We start from the raw sequence: 22,735 nt of genomic DNA, 5'->3' as shown, positions 1-22,735 counted from the left end.
ATGTTTGTGTATTTTTCTCACCGTACCATGATGTTGACTAGTTATAATGTGTTGATGTAAGAAGCCCTCACACCATAATGTGAAGTATTTTCCTGAATAAAGAACAGAAATGATGCAATAAATCATGTTTACAGCAGAGGTGTTGACCGTATACATGAATGCTTTATCAAAGTCACAGAGGCAGCAGCAGCCTGAATGTGTTTGTAAAGCTTATTGTCCTCGGCTGCAGAGAGGGAGGACACCAGAGTTCAGCTCTTTTCAACCTGAACATTAACCTGGGAGACACAGAGCAGACCGGCCGGCCAGGAGGAAAACCAACTCGACTGGATATAAAACTCAGGAGCGACGAGGCAAAACAGCAGCAGCTGTGAAAGGAGATGATAGGAGCCGATAGCTGCCACCACCCACAGCTCACAGCTCACAGCCCACAGCGCCCTGACAGGCTTCTGTTAGCAGAGCTGAAGGCTCCTGACAGACTGAGCAGGATGATCTGGGAGTTTAAAGTCACAATGAAAAGAAAAATCACTTTTTATGAGATTATGAGCTAATGTGGCGTGTGCTAACGTGCAGCTGCTGCTTCACAGTAAATGCCAGAAACCCTCTGTTAATAAAACCTCTGTTACTTTACCTCCCTGTTGGCCTCATCCTTTATCAGTGGGTACTGTAGCTGGACATAAAGACTATATGACAATCCTGCCTCTCTCTTTCTATCCACTGAAAATCTATGTTCTCAGCAGCAAAACTTGTGAGTTTGAGATGTGCTCTGAAAGGCTCGTAGCTCGTTTCACAACCCAATTCCCCAGAAATAATGTTGGTATTGTACGTTTTTGCAAACTACGGGTGTGTTACATTTGTACGTTATTATGTAGCGGATTGTTGAAACCAATGGATTATTGCTAGCAAAAGGTGTATGTAAAAATACCCACTTATAAATGTGGAAATATGGAAACACAGTGACGTTACAGTAAAAAAAAAAAAAAAAAAAAAGTAGTACGATACTGCAACATATCATATTTTTTGGGGGGTGACTTGACCACTTTGTATATTCCACCATCTTGCGGCTCCACCATTACTGCAGTGGGAGGTCACTGGTACCTGCTGGTGCCTGTTGACAGTGTCAGCAGCAAATGTTAAAGATTTCCTAATTTATCTCAGCTGACTGATAACAAACTTTGGCAGAAAATGTAGAAAATATTGTTGTCTGCCAAACTGAGCATAGTGTTAGTTCAGGCAGGGCACGATGTCAAGCCCAGCTCGCATCCCAGCTACATCTGATCTCAAACAGCCCGATCAACTGATGGAGTCAGCACTGAGGTTGCTCTGTTCTGTTCCCGGGGGTCTCTGCTGCTGCTCTCCCCCTTAGGCTTTTCATGTAGGCGCAGGGAAGGGCAGGACAGTGTGCTCTCCCTGCCTTAGGCGTTCCACGTAGGCACATGGAAGGGCAGGGGGGTTTACTCTCTCTGCCTTAGGCTTTCTGCGTAGACCTAGGAAGAGCAGAGAGGCCCCAGAACAGAGCCATACCTCCAAATATAATACTGCAAATGGAAATAAAGTCTTCTTTAACTACAGTGACTAAACTCCTATTAAACATAGAGCTGCTGGTGTTTCGGTTCAACAAGTGACCGTGTTAAATGGTGACTTTTAGCTGATTACATCGGCAGTTGCTCGTAGTAACTTGTGTAAATACTTGGTGTTAATAATAAACAGATATTTAATTGGTTAAAGTAACACTGAAAGCTTTTACAAGGACACCTACATGTTCTGATTGTGTTCTTACCAGTTTGTGATGTTTACTTTGTGGTCATTGCCCAGGAGAGTAACTAACATTACATTTCACCATAATGCCACAGTTAGCTGATTGAGACAATTTACTCACCCTGGCCTAGACAGTAACATTAGCCCACCGATGTTGGCTACATTAGCATTATCTGTAAGCTAGGCAGTGTTAGCTTAGCTGCCGTTGGAGCAGCTGTGAACTGCACAGGTTCTTCCCCATGTTGTCACAGTAACTTTACATAGAAAGCAAAGGGAGAAAATTGTGCCCTTTTAGGACAGCTTGAATTCAAACCGTGGGGGAGGGAGACGCCACAGCATTAATGGCGACTTGTTTACTTCCAATACTTCTCCAGATTTGTCACGAAGTGTCACATCATTGTAGTGAAGTGAAAAGTACAATATTGCCCTCTTAGATGGAGTGGAGTAGAAGTATGAAGTAATAAAGACTGAAAATATCCCAAACTTGTACTTCAGGACAATACGTGAGTGAATTTACGTAGTTACATCCCATCACTCGTTCCAAATACTCATACTTCAACAGTTTGTTTCAGATTCATATTTTAGCCCAAATATTGTAATAAACAGCTTCTATGTGCCACTGGTTATCATTTTTTATGATTTCTGCTTGCATTTGCTTACGTCGGTCGCGAATGACGAAAGAAAACAGCTGTGAGAGTGAAAGAATGAGAATGTTCTGAACAACTAGTTTGTGCAATGTGTCATCAAACCACACATAAAGGAAAGAGTGTCTGTAACTAAGCCTGTCGTCATAGAGAGAGGCAAGATGTGATGAACTGCACAAATAGCGATACTTAAGCACACTTTGAGACAGTTTTACCTAGAGGGCGTTCATGATGTAGCTGTGAGATGAACAAAAACAAAAAATAGAGCTACAGAGAAAAGTTTAAACCCCACTTACTTCACTTTTCACTCGGCTTCATTAGTGTAGTGGCTGTAGTTACAGTAAAACGTCCCTGCTGTTGTGTAATGTTGTGTTTTTTACCTGCTGTGCTGGGTCGTCCCTGCTGCATGCTTAGTCTCCATGCTTTAATATGTGGAACTAATTTTAGTAAAGGCTTTCCACAGCACTCATGAAGACTCAGCCCCCTTTAGCTGCTGGACTGATGCAGACTTACATAAGACAAGCTGCTCTTAAATAACCTGTAGAAGAGGAAGATGAGTCTGTATCTAAAGATCCACCTGAGATCAGCACATGAAACACTGAGAACAATGTGATGTCTCACAGGAGACGACAGAAAAAAATTGCAGGAGTGAAAAGGCTGCTTCTGCTGAATCTGAATCTGTGTCATTATCTGATTTTTAATAAGTAATGAATTACAAGGCTGGGTGATGAATGAGGATTCGAACGCTGTTGTGAATGATGAAAATGGATGAAAACCATGAAGATGAAGTCGAGTCAGTCTTTTTAAAATTGATCCAAATTGATGCGACTGTGTCTGTGTGATGAAGAAGAAGAGTTCGTGATATAAAGTGATGAGACCCGAAAACGATGAGAGAAAAGAGAGAATATGGAATAATGTCTCACATCGCTGGAATAAGAAACAAATGACAGTGTGAATGGGTGATCATAAATACTGAAGACGAAATGTATATCTGACTCAAGAGGCTGATTAAAGTAAAAAATGATGAAATTAAGTCATGAGAAGATCTGATGATTAAGTAAGGAAATGAGAGGTGGAACAAAATAATGATGCTCAGAGTGAATGATAGAAATCTAAATCATTAATAAAGACTATTTTTTAAATTCATCTCATGTCATTATATGAAAATATTGGTGAAGTGCTGGAAGATATTCTCTAAATCTGATGAAAATTACAGCTCAAATTACAGAACAGGTGCAAAATATCATTAATTATCTAACGTAGTCGTGTATTTACCAAGACTAATGACCTAATGAGGCCAGATGGATCGACATGACAGGTGTCAGGTCTCAAAGAGTTTATTGCTGCTGACGAAGAAGATCAGATACAAATAAGAAATAATGTGAAAGGCCTAAAAAAGAGGACCAGAGGGTGTGCTGCAACTATAGGAGTATCACACTGGGCACATCTGCCCAATGTGATACTCTGAGTGGTTGTAGGTCTAACCAACTGCTTCCAGATTTTGATCTCTCAGACTTACTCACATTTGTGATTCACCCTGGAGAATGTGGAATCTGGAAAGTAACTTATGTTGTCAGACAAATGTAGTGTGGGAGAAAGTGCGATATTTCCCTCTTAGATGTGGTGGAGAAGTATAAAGTAAATACTCAATTAAAATACAAGTAGCTCAAAATTGTAGTTGTAGAAATACTTGAGCAAATGTTCTTTGTGTGTACACTCAGATAAACGTTTTGAAAGTAGAAGAAGAATGAAATCAAGGAAAAATGGGAACAGTAGCCCCTTTTACACTGCCAGATTTTCAGTGAATGTTGGGCCGTTTTGCCGGCAAGCTGCGAGCGTGGCGAGTTGATCAAAGGTGCCCAATTTTCCGCCGCATAGGGGTAGACATATTGGCGGAACCCTTTTGGTTTAAGAAGAACAAGGCGCCCTTCTGCCACGGGAGGGGCTGTTGATGACTTGTGGGAGGAGCTGTTGATGATGCCACACGTGTCAGCCACTGGCGGTGGATAAACAGGAAACGGGGGGAAATCCTCTAACGTACTTACACAGTTAGTTAACGTAGACCATGAATATTGGGCAGCAGGTCCCACTTGTTGCAACACAGACATTCTTCCTCTGTGGGCATGGAGTCACAGCAACCACAGGAGCACCACCAGTCCTCAGAGATTCGCGTTCATGCAGCCGCTGCTTCACCCTCGTCTGCTCGTTGGCCATCTCTCTCTATCCTTGTCTGCTCTTTAATTTGTAGGAGCTCCTTGTCCATATACTCGAGCTCAAATAAGTACGGGCGGCCATCGTAATAAAAGGGCTCATCTTCATTCTCGAAATCATGTAAATATGCAGCCATGATACCGATGCAGTAAAACTCTCAGCTGTACTCTGGCGCCCAGCATGGCTCCTCTGTTTTCTTCCAGCAACAAGCAAAGCTCTCGCAAGATGATGTCACACACAGCCGGGAGGAGGTGAGGGGTAAGGGGTAAGGGAAATGCTTAGTATGCTATTTGCAGAGATAGCACTGCCGATCTGAACTGGTCAGTGGTGAAAAAAGCACTTTTAATGCGCAAACTTATACGGGACGCATTTGCCCCCATATCTACCTCGCGGCTGGCAGCTGCATCCGCCTCCCTCAATACGGAACCAATTTTAAAACGAGTTGTACCTATGAATCATACGCACACATACACATGGGGGGGGGGGGGGGGGGGATACCGAAGTTATCCATTAACCGTCAGATGACGGGGACGGTGAAGGATGGGCCGACTTACGGGAGAATAGCCGAAGGACTGACCAGCCGCAGCTTCCCTCCCACGTCACTGTTTCCGTCACATGCTGAGCTACACGTTTTGTTACTTGCTCACGCCCCCCCATTGCCCCAAAGAAGGCACATTCTGTGTGAACAAAAGTAGGCAGGGGCATTTTGCTGCACTCCCCGATTTTGTTTTTATACTGCCAATGCTGAACGACGATTGATTGGGCTTTCCTGCAAATTTGCATAATTCCTATGGAGGCTCACGTGACAGAGGTCAGATTGAAAGTTGAGTCGACCAAACTAAAGTCTGTAAAAGTTGAATGCTCAGCAGGCGGCCAGGTTCAGGCTGAGTCACTGCTATTGATCATGAACTCTATTGAGCCCCCGCAAAATATATTATGTTTATTTTGTTCTATGAAACACTGAGAGTCTTTAATTACCCCTCTGACTGATTACTGTAATTATGTTGTTTATTGTTGTTCAGACTGATGCTGTCTTTTGTCCTAGACTTGTCTCTGTGCTCTTTCTTTTGAAGCTCACACTATAAGAACAGTTTGGGAAATTTAAAGTCCAAAGTGATGATGAAATCTACGAAGTGAGCAGACTGATATCTGAGGGAGAACCTGGATGACATGAGGTTTCCCTCCAGCAGAGGAACTGTCAGAAACACCGAGCAGAGAGTCTCATGTTTTTAGCTCTTCATCCTTCATGTACGTCCTCATTTATTCACTCACCAACTTTTACACCTCAGACACAAGTGTAAAAACTTTGAGAGACTTTATTCAGAACTATTTACACCCGACCCTTTAACAACTTGACCGAACCTTCAGTGTCACCTGTCAGTGTGTGTGAGTGTTTATATGTGAGGCTACAGACAAACCTCAGCTGAAACTCATAAAGTATTAAAGGTTTGATATCCAACTGTGACGGCACAGAGCTGTTGTTTCACACAGAATTCCTCTCTGGGACCACCTGCTGGGTCAAACTGTGTGTGTGTGTGTGTGTGTGTGTGTGTGTGTGTGTGTGTGTGTGTGTGTGTTGTCACATGCTGTGGAAGTCAAGCCGCCCCACTTTCCTGCAGTGAGAAAGTGCCATAGTGAGGCTTGAGTGCATCTGTATTTCTCTGCATGTGTGTGTCTGTTTGTGTGTTTGTTTGTTTGTGTGCACGTGTGAGTGTGTTTCAGTTACACACACACACACACACACACACACACACACACACACACGCAGCATAAACAGTGTGTTGTCAGTCTGTAGCTCTGTTTTGAAACCTAAACAAGAAACTTACAGAGAGTGAAAAGTGTTGCAGACCTTTGACATATCTAATGATGGCCTTATACTGTGTGTGTGTGTGTGTGTGTGTATGTGTGTGGTCGCGTGCTGTGATAGCAAAGATGAAAGCTGTCAGTACCTGGCAGGAGGCAGACAGAGTGTTTGCTAAAGTGGGTGGAAGATGTGCGTGAGTTACAAATGAATGAGTGTGTGTTCATTTAGTACATCCTTCATCACTGTGTGTGTGTGTGTGTGTGTGTGTGTGTGTGTGTGTATTACACCATCTGACTTGACACAGTGTGAGAGTTAATCACTGAAGTCAGTAATGAGTATCAATCCTGCGGCGGCTGATTAGAGTAACGATCTGCTCTGAATCTGAGCCGTTTGTTGTTTTTCCCTATGAAAACTACAGTACATGGCCAAAAGTATGTGGACACGCTATTATAACTTCAGCACCAAACTCTGGTTTTCCCCCTAAAACCTAGTTCAGGGTTTTATCCGCGGTAGTGTCTGGTTTTGTTTGGCCAATTAGCTCCAGAATGCACGATGACAGCCACCAGCTTGGAGGCGCTTTAATAAATCATTCACCTAATCAAATCGAAGGTCTATTTAACTCTTACTACATTCATAGTGTGTGTGTGTGTGTGTGTGTGTGTGTGTGTGTGTGTGTATGTGTGTGTGTGTGTGTGTGTGTTCTCACCACGTCCATGATCTGCAGCAGGCTGAAGCTGAAGTGGACGGTGAGGCTGTGAGAGTCATTGCTGACCGGTCGCTCTAACGGGTTGTAGTTCCTCATCAGCTCCTTGTAGAGACGCCGCTGGTACACACCCTGCAGGGAGCCTGCACACACACACACATATACACACATCAGCACACACACAGCCGCTTCAATAACTGTAAATCAGAATACGAGTACGACAAATGAGTCCTCCCAGCCATAACTGGCTGCATATTTGTTGGAACTTCCATCGTGACGGTTTATGCTCAGTGAGAAAACACTGATGTTTGTAACTTCAGTGATGCAGAGGCTGAGTCCTCTTTGATTGTTGCGCTCTCTGAGAGTCTCCCTGGATGAAAGCCATAAATGTAAATTGGTGCTGAGGGAGAGCAGGTCGACTTGTTTCATCCTGTAACTGCCTTCCGTCTGTAGATACCGGCGGGAACAGACGCAGAAATGGACATTTAGATGAGGAAATCTGTGTAAACTTTTTGTGCAGAGTGATAAAGATCCGAGCCTTTGTGTGAAAGCAGAAGACATCAAATGTTTTTCATGTAAAAATAAATGAAAGGAATAAACTCTACATGATCAGCCGGTGTGTTGGTGGTTGAATCTTTTGATCACAATGATGTTTGGACGCTCTGGGACATATAAATGATTTCCTGTGTGTGTGTGGCTGGTGCTTGAAAGCAGGAGGTAAGAGAGGAGTAAATGTGTGTTTAGACTGTGACCGCAGTGAGTTTATTGCTTGTCACACTGACGGGATGGTCTAATAAAATCTTGGTCACAATCTGTGTCATATCAATATGAGGCTGTCAGACTGTGCCATGAATGTGTGGTCAATAATAAAGTCAGTCCCTCCAGGGTTTGTGGCTTGTTTCTGTGATATTTGCAGCCCTAAATGCCTGATTTCATGGCATGTTGCGATGTTTATAAGTGAAAGTGAATACTGCAAACATACTGTAGCTGTGATGCTGTCTTGGATTCGGACCTCATTATTATTAGTGTTTCCCACAGAATTACAATTTATTTGTGACGGTAGAGGGGTTAGGGGTTGGAAGCTGCACTGAAGAACCGTCTCCATGAGTCGCTTTCCTTCTGTTGTCTCTGCCCGGTTAGCACGAGCTTACATGGCACAATATGATCTCATCACTACTCAACATATTTCGCTGCTTGGGCAGAGGCTCTGCAGCAGCGTTTAACATCTGACACCAACCTATGTATCTCACGCCAACACCAAAATGGCTCAACTCAAACCTGTTAATAACTAGGCTGACCAAATGTCCTCTTTTGCCCGGACAAGTCCATTTTTCACGTCCTGTCCGGGGCGTCCGGGGGGTGTTTATAAATTGATGATAATGTCCGGTTTTCCTTGTGTGTGTGTGTGTGTGTGTGTGTCTGTGTGTGTGTGTGTGTCTGTGTGCGTAATCCCCGAGAGGCTGCCTTATCGGCGGATTTCCAACACTCACAACGAGGAAGCAGCAGACACAGGCGGCGCAGCATTATTCTAAGCTTCCAAGATGCCGAATCGCAAGTGCAGCTTCACAGATGAACTGCAGAAAAAATTCCCAACTTACCGTCCCAACCCGGTCGGGATATATGGGAGGCTGAGTGCACCATGTGCAAAGCTGGCACATATGATTCTGTGTCTAATAAAGGTGCCGGGGACCTCAAAGTTGGATTTTCTAATACAGAAGAGGTATTATTTAAAACATTATTTCATATTATTTATTCATTTATTTGTCCAGTAAGACTTGCAAAGATAGCTATAGCTATAAGTTGATTTTTCTAATACAGAGGGGACATTATTTCTATCGTTATTTCATTCCAGAGATTTTACATTTATATTTATTTTTTTACAATTGAAACTTGTAAAAAGATTATTATTTTAGGCATAATAAAAGCAAGTTGAGTAACCTCTGAGAAGCCTATCTAAATTTCTGTCTTTGAGAGATATTATTTTGTAATATAACTGAATTTTCTATCCATACATATAAACTTTAAATATATTAAAATTATAAGGCATCTTTGAGTAAACTGCGAGTATCATTTAAGTAGGCTATCTTGTGGCTGGGGTGAGTGTCCTCTTTTTTGAAAATCAAAATATGGTCACCCTATTAATAACTATTGGGGGCGGTTAGCTACGTGATGCTAACAGTTAGCCCTGTCACTGTGCGTGGGACTCAGGCAAAGAGTTCCTGTCCCGAATGAATCAATACGCTGCATGTAGCTCTACAATGAAATTAGATTCGACCCACTTAAATAGTCAAATTTTCTTTAAAGCTGCAGCGCCAGGACAGAATTGCAGAATCCCACAGAATTCACGGGAACTGGCCAAAGCTGCATAAGTTTTTGTGGCCGCAACAATGCAACATCCTGGAGAGACTGTATAGCATGTGAGAGCAGAGCATGTATTAAATTAAAGCAACACCATGAACATGCGTTTGGTTTGTATGTTAGTTTTTCCCCCTAAAATTTACTCACAAATGTTGCTTATGAATTGATATGTCTTCCCACCTTGTATTCTGATTGGCTGGCTTGTGGTCGTGGGTCCTCACAGCAGTCACACTGTAATTTATTTAGTCCTGAAGTTAGTCCTGAATTTGGACTCTGACGATACATGACAACCCCTCATTTTTCAAAGGCCGTCTCCTAGTTTTAGAGTCCTGCATTGTCAGTTCCTGTGGGTAACCCACAAAAAATATGCATATTATATATATATATATATATATATATATATATATATATATAAATATGTATATAAATTAATGGGTATGGGCACAGATATAAAATGAACTACATGTGGGTGAGCAGCAGATGAGGAAAAAAAAAAAATTCAGAATAAAACAAATGAAAAAGATGTGCAGTGTATGCCACAATCCCTTTTATTTTGAAAGTCAATGACAAAAGTTGAACCTCTGACCCTGTCGTCACATTCGCAGCCTACATGGAGTTCAAGACACCCACGGAGGATCCTTTTGGGGTTTTATGGTGGTGGAAGGAGCATGCTAAAATGTTTCCTAACCTGGCAGTGATTGAATGTTTTCACCATCCCGACATTGAGCGCAGCCAGTCAAAGACACGTCTCCTCCGTTGGATTTGTAATTCAAGAATGCTTAATGTGAGTGACTGTAGCCTGTGTGTGTTTAATCACGGGTGTGGGTCGGGTCATGGGACTTCATTAAAGGGTGCAGCTTTGACTTAGACATTATGATGTGCAACATGTCGGTTCTGGTACTGAGCTTTACAGGTATGGGCTGGTAGGGGTTTTCAAAGATGGACCCATGCAGGACTCTGCTGGTTTCTTTCTGGGGTCACAGTTGCCTCATGTTACTCCCAATTTATGACAAATTTTCACACCATTTTCACTTTCATCATCTCAACCAGTCTCTGGCACTGTAGTGTGTATAAACGACTCTAAAAGTTACCAAATTTTGTTTCCTGGTATGCTCATGATGCAGAGGAGAGCTGCTCGCACCTTGTCAGCCTCAGTAGGTGAGAGACAGAGAGAGAAATGGAGAGTACTAGGAGAAAGAAATACCCAAGCAAATATCAGATGTCGTGGGAAAAAGAATTCCTGTTTCGTACGTTAAGTTTTAAAGTAAAGGAGCATGCATTTTGTGAAACTGTCTGTTTCTACATGTCCACGGTGTACCCTGCCCCTTGCCCAGTGTCAGCTGGGATAGTCTTCAGCCTCCCTACAACCCTAAACAGGGTAAGTGGTTACATATAATGAATGAATTAATACTTTGTTATTTTCATTCTTTGAAAGTCACCTGAACACAGGAAGCAAAGTTCTGAGCCTCAACTTTTCTGGGGCAGAAACTAAAGACCCCTACTTTCATTTCAAAATCCTCCATATTTTAGAGGTCTCAAGGTTGGTGAGTTCGCCTCTGTCAGAGACTCCAAAGCTGCAAATGTGCTTCTTCTCTCACGATTGTCACCTTTCATCTCAGACAGCTCAAAGTCGCACAGTGTAAAGGAGCCTTAAGGGCTTTACGGGCGCCGGTTGCATCAGTCAGAGTAAAGATGAAAGCTCATCCAGATGATTGACAGCTGCTGGATGAGACCCTGACCAGCTGTGAGGGGAGGAGGGTGAGACACTGTCAGGCTCGTCCCTGCGCTCAGGGTCACTGTCAACACATCAGACGTCCAGAGGACAAGAGTTCAAAGCAACAGAGACAGTTTCCCTTTCAGTGTCAGTTCGCTCCACCTGCTGATGCATTAACTCAGTTTAAAGGTGAATCCGTTGTTTTGTGTAAAACAGAAAAAAAGTTTTAGGCTTTAAAGGGGAAGCCGATTTAAGACATGAAGATCATTTTACTGGTCGTTAGTCCAGCTCAGCCTGCTTGATGCCTTCTGTGGCTCTGCGGGAGAAAATAACTCTGATGATGTCATAATGACGGCACTGAGGTCATCGAAACTTGAACTTACAAATCTATAACAAAGAGCCTGAGTTATAAACTGAAGATGTTTAAAAGCTGTGGCTGTTTCAAAAGAAACTATTAAGCTGAATCATGGGAAATGTAGGAACAAGGAGTTTGACCAAAAGTAGTGACTTAAAATCAGCATAACTCAGCCTCTGTTGCTCTGCTTCTTTCTTATCTTAAGCGCCTCAACTTTATGAAAGTTCAATATTAAATCACGGAAGTACATGTTTAAAAACTGTATAAATTATTTATGGGTTTACTGACATTTTTGCTTTTATAAAATAGTTGGCCAGTAGAGACAGTGAGGAAACTTGGACGGAGAGCGAGGGACATGGCATAAAACAAATGTCCTAATGAGGAAACTAACCAGGAACATGGTACATGTGACTTCAACTAATAAGCATTCTAAAAGGGAAACGTTATTTAAAACATACGTCTATAAGTGTTGCTGATGTCTGTACATGTTATTTATTTAAAGGGACTAGAATGTTCCTTTATGATGTTTAATGAATGTTAATGTAAATACATTTTAAGATATTAAAGGTCCAGTGTGTCAGATTCAGGGGGATTTAGTGGCATCTAGTGGTGAGGACTGCAGACTGCAACCAGCTGAAACTTCTCAAGGTTAGAATTCCTTCAGCGCTCTTTGTTCAGGAGGTTTTTAGTGGAAGCTGCATTATCCTTAGAGGTTTCTTTCTCTCCAAAACAAACGGACCAGGTGATTAAAACTGTTTAAAACACAAAATAAAGCACTTACCATTTAAAAAAAATCAGTGTTTCTCCAATGCTGCTCGTCACAGAGGGGCTTCTAACTACGGTGGCCAATGCTAAAACATGAATGTCCCTATCTGGAGCCAGTACTTGGTTTGTCCATTCTGGGCTACTGTAGAAACAAGATGGTGCATCATGGTGATAATAATCGAGGACCTGCTCCCTATGTAGATATAAACAGCCCATTCCAAAGTAACGAAAACACAGCAATTCATATTATCAGGTGATTATACACTAAAGAAAACATACCTACATTGCATTTCTGCCCAGATAAGTCCCTACATCCTATACACTGGACCTTTAAGTCTACACTGGTATTAGCTTTCAAAAACATAGCATATGCTTTGTGTATTGATAAAGCTTAATGGTTCAAAACTTGAGCAAAGTCAGTTCAGGTGGGTTGCCTTATGTCTTTAACTGAGTCAGTGTCTGACTCTTTGCGCTGTTTGCAGATCTGTCTGATCAGTCTACAGGAGACAAATGAAAGGAAACAAAGCAATATTAATCCACATGAAGAGACGGAGCTGCTGAAGCAGACTTCTGTAGTTTAGACTGTGGTGTGTGACGTGTGTGTTTGAGTCTTAGCAGAGGACATAACGACTCAACTGACTTTAAGCTTTAATATTCCAACACATGACTATTAAAGTCTGAGATTTTCCTTTGGATTGTAAGAAAAAATTGAAACTCTAAAACATAGTTGTGTGGGCAGCACGGTGGTGCAGTGGTTAGCACTGTTGCCTCACAGCAAGAGGGTTGCTTGTTCAAACCTAGGTGTGGGAGCCCTTCTGTGTGGAGTTTGCATGTTCTCCCTGTGTCAGTGTGGGTTTCCTCCATGTACTCCAGCTTCCTCCCACAGTCCAAAGACATGCAGGTTAATAGGTGACTCTAAATTGTCTGTAGGTGTGAATGTGAGTGTGAATGGTTGTCTGTCTCTATGTGTCAGCCCTGTGATAGTCTGGTGACCTGTCCAGGGTGAACCCTGCCTCTCACCCAATGTCAGCTGATCGGCCCACTGGCGACCCTCAAGATGATAAGCGGTTACGGAAATGGATGAATGAATGAATGAATCAAAAGTAGTAGTACCATGCACCCCTTTTTCTACAAGCACATGTTGAACACTGGTTCTGTGCAAACGAGCTCCTCCACCAGTCACACAGTGACAAATCTATTTTACACTGTTTGACGTTAACTGGTTGCTGACTGCTGACGTTACGGTGACTTTTTTATTCCTTTCCTTTTCTATTCCTTTTCGGTGCAGGTCACATAATGTCATATAAATAAACTTTTAATATACAGAAGTGAATAAAAACAAACGAAAAGCTTTTCCTCAGAAATTCAAACTTCAAAAAATAATCCAAGTCTTTCTGTTTTGTGTCTTTGTGTAAAATCTGAACACCATAGTTCCAGTGACGAGATATGAAGGCATACAGAGAAGCATGTTACTGTGTTTTGGAGCAGGTTTGTTTGAGTGATCTCAGCCCATCCCTAATTCTCATCTCCTCGTTCTGGATATTCTGGCCTCAGTAATGGAGAGACAGATGGCGGCGAGCAGTTAACCAACCGCCAGGTTACAGACAGTCTCTCCAGACACTAGAAACAGTCGGATCCAACAAACTACAGAACAAATTTAGTAAGTTATCCACGATTAAAGGTACCTACTGTAGATGTGCACACAATTTTCAATTTAAAGTGGACACACACAGTATGTTCACCTTTGGTTTTACTTTATTATAAAGGCTTGCTTTAATCAATGGTATCTGTTGTCTTCATGCAGATTTTTCCTTGTTGTGTGGTGCGGAAATAACAAAGATTTTTCAGTTCACCTGCCTACACTGCACTGAGAACACACTGTAAGAGCCAAGAGCCACTGAAGAGCCAAAAAACAGGAAGGAGAAAACATTCATTCACATATGGGAGTGTAGTAGAGATGCAGGGTAACGGATTTTTTGCAGACATACGATATGCCGATATGTAAGAATTTATTTGGCCGAAAACCGATATCGATACATCTATTTTTTTTCCCACCTAAAGCATACTCTTATCGTGATGGCCCACCAGCAGATGGAGACATGAAATACAATACACACTGTTCAATGTATGGAATACTTAACTTATGTTGGCTGCTACCCATGACGTACCAATATTATCATGCATTCCTAAAATATATTCAAATTTGTCTTTTTGTCTGATGTCTTTTTGTTGTTTTACCTTTGAGGTTTTGTTCTCCATCTATCAGGTGACGGTACAGACTGTACTTTGCAGTATATTTTTATCCACCTGTTTCTACGAATATTTTCAATTTACATAAAAAAGACTTTGAGGAAACACTGGACATTCAGCAAAATGTTTAAACTTTTTTTTTTTTACATTTGTCTGAGGTGTAAAAGTTTCGCTTCTGGATAAAAAGCAAATGGAAAAAGACAGTGAATAAATGATGACGTTCATGAATCATGAAGTGTGTGAAGCGATGACGAGACTGTGACCTTCATCACATTAATACATGACACACACAGAAATGTCAGATTTCCATCGTGTTTCCACTTTGAGTGGAGTTCTCTGGAAACTGGACATTTAGCTCCATCAATTCTTTATATATATATGTATGTATATATGTATATATATTATATTAATATTTACACAACAGGTTTGGATGGAAACAAGCAAACATTCAGGTTTTATTTAGATTATTGTCTGGAAATGTGGCTCAAATTTTGTTAAAAGTTTCTCAGTTTTGAGGCCACAGTTTGTTTTTTATTGTTGTGCTAGATAACATTATTATGTACAAATGTTCAATATTTTATCAGCCTCCTGCATATATTAGAGACACTTGGTGTCACAGCTTCAGAAATTCAGTTTCATCAAAATGTGGCTCTCATATTTACAACCTGCGACTTTTGGTCACAATATTTTAATAAACAATGTTTCATGAAGCATTTTTGACAATTTGATGATTAGCTCCTTTACATTAATTGATTTTGGTTTATGGTTTTAATTCCTTTGTAAAGAAAAAAGAAAAGCTGCCACATGAAGGAGAACTGCTCTTATTGTTTTAGATTATTTTGATGTTTTTTTATGTTTACCTGCTGCTCACAGTCAGTGAATTAAACAACAGTGAAACAAAACTAAGTGAACAGCTGGACTGATCCATGACATGTGTGTGTGTGTGTATTAAGCCTACCGTGAATGAGGCAGCAGAGCGTCAGGACATGCAGGGTGAAGATCCGAGCATCCATCCTCAGCAGCCGTGAGACACAGAGATGAGAAACTGAGCGGAGTTCGTCCTGAACTGGCAGAAAACACCGGAGAGAGGGAGGGAGGGAGGATCAATGGAGGTTTTGCTCTGAGTAGAAGGAGATGCTCCTCCCCCCAAAAAGCATCCGAAGGAGAAGACTCAGCAGCTGAAGACAGTGAGGTGGGGTGTATGTGTGTGTGTGTGTGTGTGGACGTGTATTACTCATGTTGTGGGGACATAAATCTGTTTACACATTCACACTGTGGGGACTCTCCTTCCTTGTGGGGACAAAACATAAGTCCCCTTAATGCGAATCCTTAAATTAAAGGGGAAAGACTAAGGTCAGGTAAGTGTCAGACATGTAGTGGTTAATGTTCGGGTCTCAGGGGAGTAAAGGAAGTGACCTCTGAAGTGGTGGAAACACGACTGTGTGTGTATGTGTGTGTGTGTGTGTGTGTGTGTGTGTGTGTGTGTATGTCCTCCTCTAAAAAGTGGATGAGCTGGTGATTTATTTGATGTTTCTTCTGAGGGTTTTAAAGCTTAATACTGAGCGTGTTTGTATAAGCTGCCAACCAGCCAATATTTCAATGTGTCTCATTTATTTATATCAAACTAGAAATCAGTCAGAGCTCACAGTGCACCTCTGTCAAGGCCGTTCGGTCCTCTGCATGTATTATCCTCACGATAGAACATTTAAAAAACAATTTAGGAGGTGTGTTCAGGTAGTGTTTGACTATGTTTACAAGCAGGAAATATTCATTTTTTTGTCTTTATTTCCAAAAAAGACAATATACCTACAAAGCTTTTTACATGACTAATTACAATGAATTTCACTAATATTGGTGTTTACATTGATTAATGTGCCCTGACATGTCATTTATCATGTCAGAATATTAGATAAAGACTTGTTGGGCCATGTGAACACAACCTTCTTCATTCATTCCTTCAACAACCTGCATGAAAAGGTCGATGTTGTGATATTTGTTCATATCTAAAAACCTGCTGATACACAAGTCTTTCATAATGTTTATTAAAAGTACGTGGCTCTTCTTCTGACCACAAATATGGGCTTTTCTTTTGGGCATCTATCGCTGCACTAAACATGCAAACTGTTTGTTTCCGAACCTCAATCTGTCGACTCATCACAGTATTATTTTGCATTGCTGGGGTAAGTTGTGTTGAAAGATGGTGCTGCACTATTTAACCGTTTCCTTTGAAAACTGAGCAGTTTACATTGTAGTCTTTGGTGTATATTGTTTATTGTTTAAACTGTCATGTTAGGCAGCTGTTTTGTGTTGTTTTGACTGCTAACATAAGTCTTGTAGATGTTTTTAATTAAACTTTTTGGCACCATTTGTATTACTGCAAGCTGCACTGTGTCATGTGGTCAGTGTGGCACTGCAATTTTTAACATCCCCTTTCTGATGGAAAATGCTGTTCATTTGAATATTTAAGAGCAGAGGTGCAGAAATAGATGACCAGGAGGCAATGTATGTGTCACAGTCACATTTGTTATAGTAGCAACTGTGAACTTTAACTTTTAGCTGATACTGTTTGGTTGACCACATACAAATTACACTAAGCAAGCGAGATGGGGCCGAAGAAGGTTTCTCCAACTGCGGAAAACAAAGTCAGGACATAAAAAGGTTGCAGGTATCTCATAACAATAAAAACTAACAGTAGACTGGACTTTTTTGTCATCTAATCTTGGACTGAGGACAGACTGGACGCTACAGTAACCCACTATCACCTCTCCAGGTATAATAATAATAATGATAATAATAATACGTTCAAACCAACAGTGACCAGAGCTTCCAAAACGGTGTAAGTCATTAATTTTCAATGAGTCATTAATTTTCAATGAGAGCCTGGCGGCTTGGCGACCTGGTCGTTAGCTGAGCGTCTTGGGTGACCAAAGTGACCAGAGCAGTCCAGAGGGGAGTTAAAACTCATTTAACTTCAGGGTAATGAGCTCTGACGTGGTTTGGCGACAACCAATTGGAATGCTGACGTGCTTCGATGAAGTGGGTCCCAGAGAACAAGCCCACTCAGTCCTTTATAATTTTTTATTTTTTTTTTTAAATTTTATATACTTTATTAATCCCCGAGGGGAAATTCAATTTTTTCACTCTGTTGTCAATTACACACAGGTCCGAACACACACATGCACAAACAGGACCTATACATGCAGTAAGTAGAGAGATGTCAGAGTGGGGCTGCCCATGACAGCTGCTCAGAGCGGATGGGGGATTTGGTGCCTTGTCCTCCAGCTACCGGCCCACGCTCCATATTTTTAGTCCTGACGGGGTCTTGAACAGGCGACCCTCCAGTTCCCAACCCAGGTCCCTATGGACTGAGCTACTGCTGCCCCATAATGTGTCGCTGTTTGGTTACAGAGACCAAAATAAAAACAATGAGGCTTGGGACCGCGTCATGGAGGTAGTTGGTTGGTCTGGTGAGTTTTAAAGTGTTGCGACGTTGCATGCAAGTCTTACTTCCCAACTATGAGCTTTTTGACTGGACAAGAGTAAGCAGCAACTACACTGCTTTCAACCCAGTAGTCTGCTTTGTGGCTCCTTTAAATTGACAAGCACGATTGAACGTTCAATGATTCACGTGATGAGCGACTACAGCAACCAAAGCTGTCACAAATATTTTTGACAGTCGTGCTTCTTGGGCGTCCGTGAGAGACTTTGCCTCTTTGGAAGCTTCTGGTTTGAACGCGCAGTCAGACTACAATTCTGGCCATATCTTACACATTGTACCTTTAATGTGGTCTGAGAGATTCTTGGTGACTCTCCAGTTTAACAGATGTTGAGATGTCTGTGATAAAACTAAAATTAGCTTTGTTGAAATTTAAACATTTTGTTTTTTAGACATTTAGGTTACATATAATTGTTCCGGTAGCACTTGGTTTTATTTTAGTGTGAAGAAAGACTAAACAACAAGGTAACGCTGATGACACAACAGTTAGATTTATACTAGAAAAACTAACTTTCCTTGTTTACCCAAACCTTCAGATGTCCTCCGACCTACCAATTACCAATATACTTGCTTGATGGAGGAAAATATGGAGGTAAATATCCACCTTTAAATTTTATTCCTAGAAGAGAGGCCTCTATTAAAAGCGCCGGATTGGATATGTTCTTATCTCTCTGAGTTATAGTTTGCAGCAGCACATGCCATCACCACGTCTTGTGTCGCTGCACATCTCGGTCCAACATAAAGTTTTCACACTTCGACAGACAAAGCTCTCGGGGACAAACAGCCAGCGGCCAGCACAAACCTCTTCAGTGGATCCGAGTGTGAAAACACCTTCAGACTCCATTCACACCGCTGACTGCACTGATGAGACACCACAGAGACACTGCGGTACCACACGTAGTTCATGTTGTTCATGTTCATGACACAAAGCACACATGTTGTCTCCCACACTCAGCCGCAGTGTGACATTCTCAGTTTCTAATGTTTCCTGGAACATTTGACTCTCCTCCACAGGAAGCTGTTTGTTTCAGACAAACACGACATGTCTCCCCGACTGGGAGCGATGTTAAAGAAACATTTTCACTAAAGGTTTAATATTTAAACGGGGAAACCTTTTACAGCCTGTTTTTAACATTTTCTAACATCTTTGAGACGCACAGTGGGTCTGCAGAGACTCAGGATGTGCTGGTACTTTTAACATTCAGTCCTCTTTATAAGTTCTGTCTGTTACAGCAGTGATGAACCAACACTTCTCAACAAAGATGGATTTAACTGGTAATGCTGATTCGTTTTCATGACTTTCCCGGGCACATCTCTCAGGTGAGGTTGGGACTTTATAAAAAGATAGCAACCAGATGTCAGAACCTAAGCAGCACACATCAAAGAGGAAAGTATGAAAATTATGGACACAGCACCCAAAAAATGCAAATATAGCGAGGTGAAATGCTAAGAGGGAAAATCTGGGGTTGGCTTTACTTTCACTTGTGTCAATGATGCTGTTTACAAACAATAACCAACAATCCTGCATAGTATATCTTTAAGTCTCTAAAACATTGAATATTCAGGACCAGCTGTCATCAGATTTTGCTGCAAACATATGACAACACATTTTACATCAAAATTCGCCCACGTCCAACCACTGAGAGAAGTGAGAACAAAAAAGAAACAAAAATCTCAAATGATGAATTAGACTTTGGCACACAAATTATGTTAAATCCCATCGCTCATAATAAGAATCTGTTTTTCAGTGCCATTAAAATTGAAAATTTCTTGTTTCAAAATGTACTAAAAAAAAAATAAAATAAAAAATAAATAAATAAATGAATTACAGGAAACTCGTGCTTACTTGGCAAAAATATCTTTGCTTCTGCGTTCCTAAACATCACATTGTCACTCCAACCTCGTCATATATTGATGTGTGAGCCGTGGACTTTTCACGTCCACATACAACGTGCAAGGTACCCTGGGTGCATTGCTTGTTGATGGTCTGGGACACCGTGTCAAGTACTCTTCTTTTGGTTTTCACAGGAAATTTACCGTTTACATACAGTCTCTTTCAAAATAAACGCACTACGTCGGTACAACACAGCAAATTGACTTTTTTTTTCCTTTCCTTTTTTGGCTTTAAAACCTTTCCGTAAGCAAACACCGCTCTCTCGGGCGAAAGTCGATGTTTGTTGGACCCATCCTCAGAGTTTCACCACCTTAACTTTCATCCTTGTCTTGCTGCATTTCCCCTGATGCCTCCAGCCGCCATTTAACTATAATGGCAACTGGCTGCCTAATATACCGACGTTAAAGGATGCCTTTTTCCTTGGATTTCCAAGTCATTGCCCAAGCACTGGATTTTGATGACTTCAGAGTGAGACTGTGCTCTCCAAAAATGACCCGTAGGCTTAAACCAATATATTATGTGACCTTTTTCACATGACCTTTACATGAGCTCTTAAATTACACACCATTTTCTAATGCATTTTACACCCTGGTGAAGACTCTCTAGTTTTAACGTGTTGGTTTATCCATGTATCATAAAGGACTTCCTCAAATGTATTTTTGGACTGCCTGCCTATGTGAGTTTTTGCCCTGTCCTTGAAGAGCACCTGATTTTTTACATTTAGCTACACAGTGCCCTTTTTTCATCATGACCCATATGTCTGTTTTCTGATTTTCCATCTCTGTGGTTGGGGTCTGGTTGCATCCCCACCAAGCAGCAACCTTTGAGGCTGCAAAACAAAGACAACATGAAGGTGCCAAAAAAATACTGCACACATGAGCGGATGCAAGGGAGTCACCATTGCCTGCCAAAATGATAATGTGGGCAGTGCTGGTTGTAATTAAGCAGCAACCTCCAGGGCAGAAAAATAAAGCCAACTCGGAAGTGCTGAAAACTGCAATTCTTCTTATGGCCACTAGAGGCAGGCTGCAGTGCAATCTGCGGTTCTCTGTTGTTGTTATTTTTATAGTTATGTCCTTTTGTTGTTTGTTATATTTATGATTATTTTGTTCACTTAATTGATATTCCTATTATTACTGTTCCACTGGTCATCAGTTACTTTAATGTGCTGTCATTGTGATTTCTGAAAACTGTATTGGGACATATTTAATCTTTCCTGGCATACTATGTAGTGTGGTAGAATGGGGATTGGAACGCACAGCAAGACGGCAACAACCGAAATGCCAAACTCTTGCCTTCAAAACAGCAGTCCATGAAATAATTGGTGATGTCACAGTAGCTATGTCCATTATTTACACAGCCTATGGTCCACACTAAGCTGGTTAAATTTAGAAAAGCATCTTCCTCCCTCTGTTTCAGACTAAAATAATATTTTCTCTCCCAAAAGAGAACTTTTTCAAACCAGCCTCCAGAGTGTGTAAATCTAAAAAGGACAGTTTGGTGTTCGAGGAAAACTGAGCTTTCACAAAACAATGTTGTATTCCTCCCACTGAGGACTGGGGGACTGTGTGACAGACAGAGTTAAGAAAAAAATTCTGTTGCGTCAAATTTCCTCTGTGATCGATCATTTTAATTGTCAACATGGCTGACTACACCGTACAGCTGCTGTCATTAACCTGGATTTATCCTGGTTAATTGCCTCACTGCTCACCAGATGTTGGACTGTGATAGAGTTTTGATGACAGGAAGATGGAGAAGAAGAAAGATAGCCGGTGTTCTGTAAACTGTCTCTACTCGAATGACATCAATTGTATTTTTACATAAAGACGTCACAGGCTGTCCACATGTACAAGACACTTAAATTTAATGCTTTTTGAGACCTTTCCGAGATAATTTTCTAGATAAAAAATCTAAGAGATTTAAGCAAAATTTTAAGCATATTTAAGACTAATTATTGGACAAATCATGTTTTCCTTATTCAAGCACTGGTCCATACCCACTGGTAGCTTTGTCATCTTCTACCTATGCCAATCCTCAATGCCTATGTGCAGTTTCACATAGATTGACCACGTCAGTGAGTAGAAAGCCACAGCGATCGGTCGCATTTTAGCCATTTTTAAGCATTTTTCTGTTGTTATAGCGCCACCCAGTTGCCAATTAGAGTTAAATTTCTCCAGTCACCTTGAGGCGTCCTGTTCTACATATCTACCAAGTTTAGTAAAAATCCATATGGCGGTTAGGCCTAGATAAGAAATGAGCTCTCTAGCGCCCCCATTTTGTTTGATGGGCTCAATAATGGAGGGGTCCCCTCAGATTATGTGTGCTCATATGCCTACAAAGTTGCGTGGTGATGGGTGAAACCCTTGAGATGTTCTACACCTTTATGTGATGAGCCACGCCCTCCACAATATTCATTGCCTTATAGAAGCTCAGTTTTAGTAAGTTTTCCAACTTTTGCCAAGAGGGAACTTTAGATATTGGTCCCCAGATTATGTTCACCCAGTTTCATGCAGAATGATCCGGTTCTTTTTTGGAACTGGGTCCAAAGTTCTGGTTCCGGAACCAGTTCCATCACATTTGGAGTAAGGGTTCCTGCAAACAGTTCCTAGATTGTAAAAAAAAAACCCTGTCACGTGCATTTCCATTAGAGTGCTGCACGGGCCGCATATTTCTGTCCGAACCCGACATTATTTAATGACTAAAGCACTGAGTTTGTGTCACACAGTTGTTATGGTTACAGGCTATTTAACAGGCCAGGCGTGCGCCGTGGGTGCTCCGCGGAGTGG

The 22,735-nt window shown here is 41.4% G+C and overlaps 1 protein-coding gene across 2 annotated transcripts in view; it reads right to left on the bottom strand.

The window, feature by feature from the left end:
• The window catches only part of LOC125888082 (neuronal acetylcholine receptor subunit alpha-7), an 85,119-nt gene that overhangs the window by 58,742 nt on the left and 3,642 nt on the right, over positions 1-22,735 (bottom strand). The window contains exons 2-3 of one of the 2 annotated variants that reach the window (XM_049575274.1): positions 15,518-15,620; positions 7,121-7,260 (exon numbers count right to left, since the gene is read on the bottom strand). In XM_049575274.1, coding sequence (XP_049431231.1) covers positions 7,121-7,260; positions 15,518-15,572 — 195 coding nt within the window. In that variant the 5' untranslated portion in view covers positions 15,573-15,620. Of the gene's footprint in view, positions 1-7,120; positions 7,261-15,517; positions 15,626-22,735 lie in introns of both variants that reach the window. The other variant, XM_049575275.1, reaches the window with a different exon arrangement.

The sequence above is a fragment of the Epinephelus fuscoguttatus genome, linkage group LG4 (genome assembly GCF_011397635.1).
Source record: "Epinephelus fuscoguttatus linkage group LG4, E.fuscoguttatus.final_Chr_v1".
In the NCBI taxonomy this organism is placed as follows: domain Eukaryota; kingdom Metazoa; phylum Chordata; class Actinopteri; order Perciformes; family Serranidae; genus Epinephelus; species Epinephelus fuscoguttatus.
Note: the sequence above shows the minus strand (reverse complement) of the source record. Positions and strands in the feature narration are given on the sequence as shown.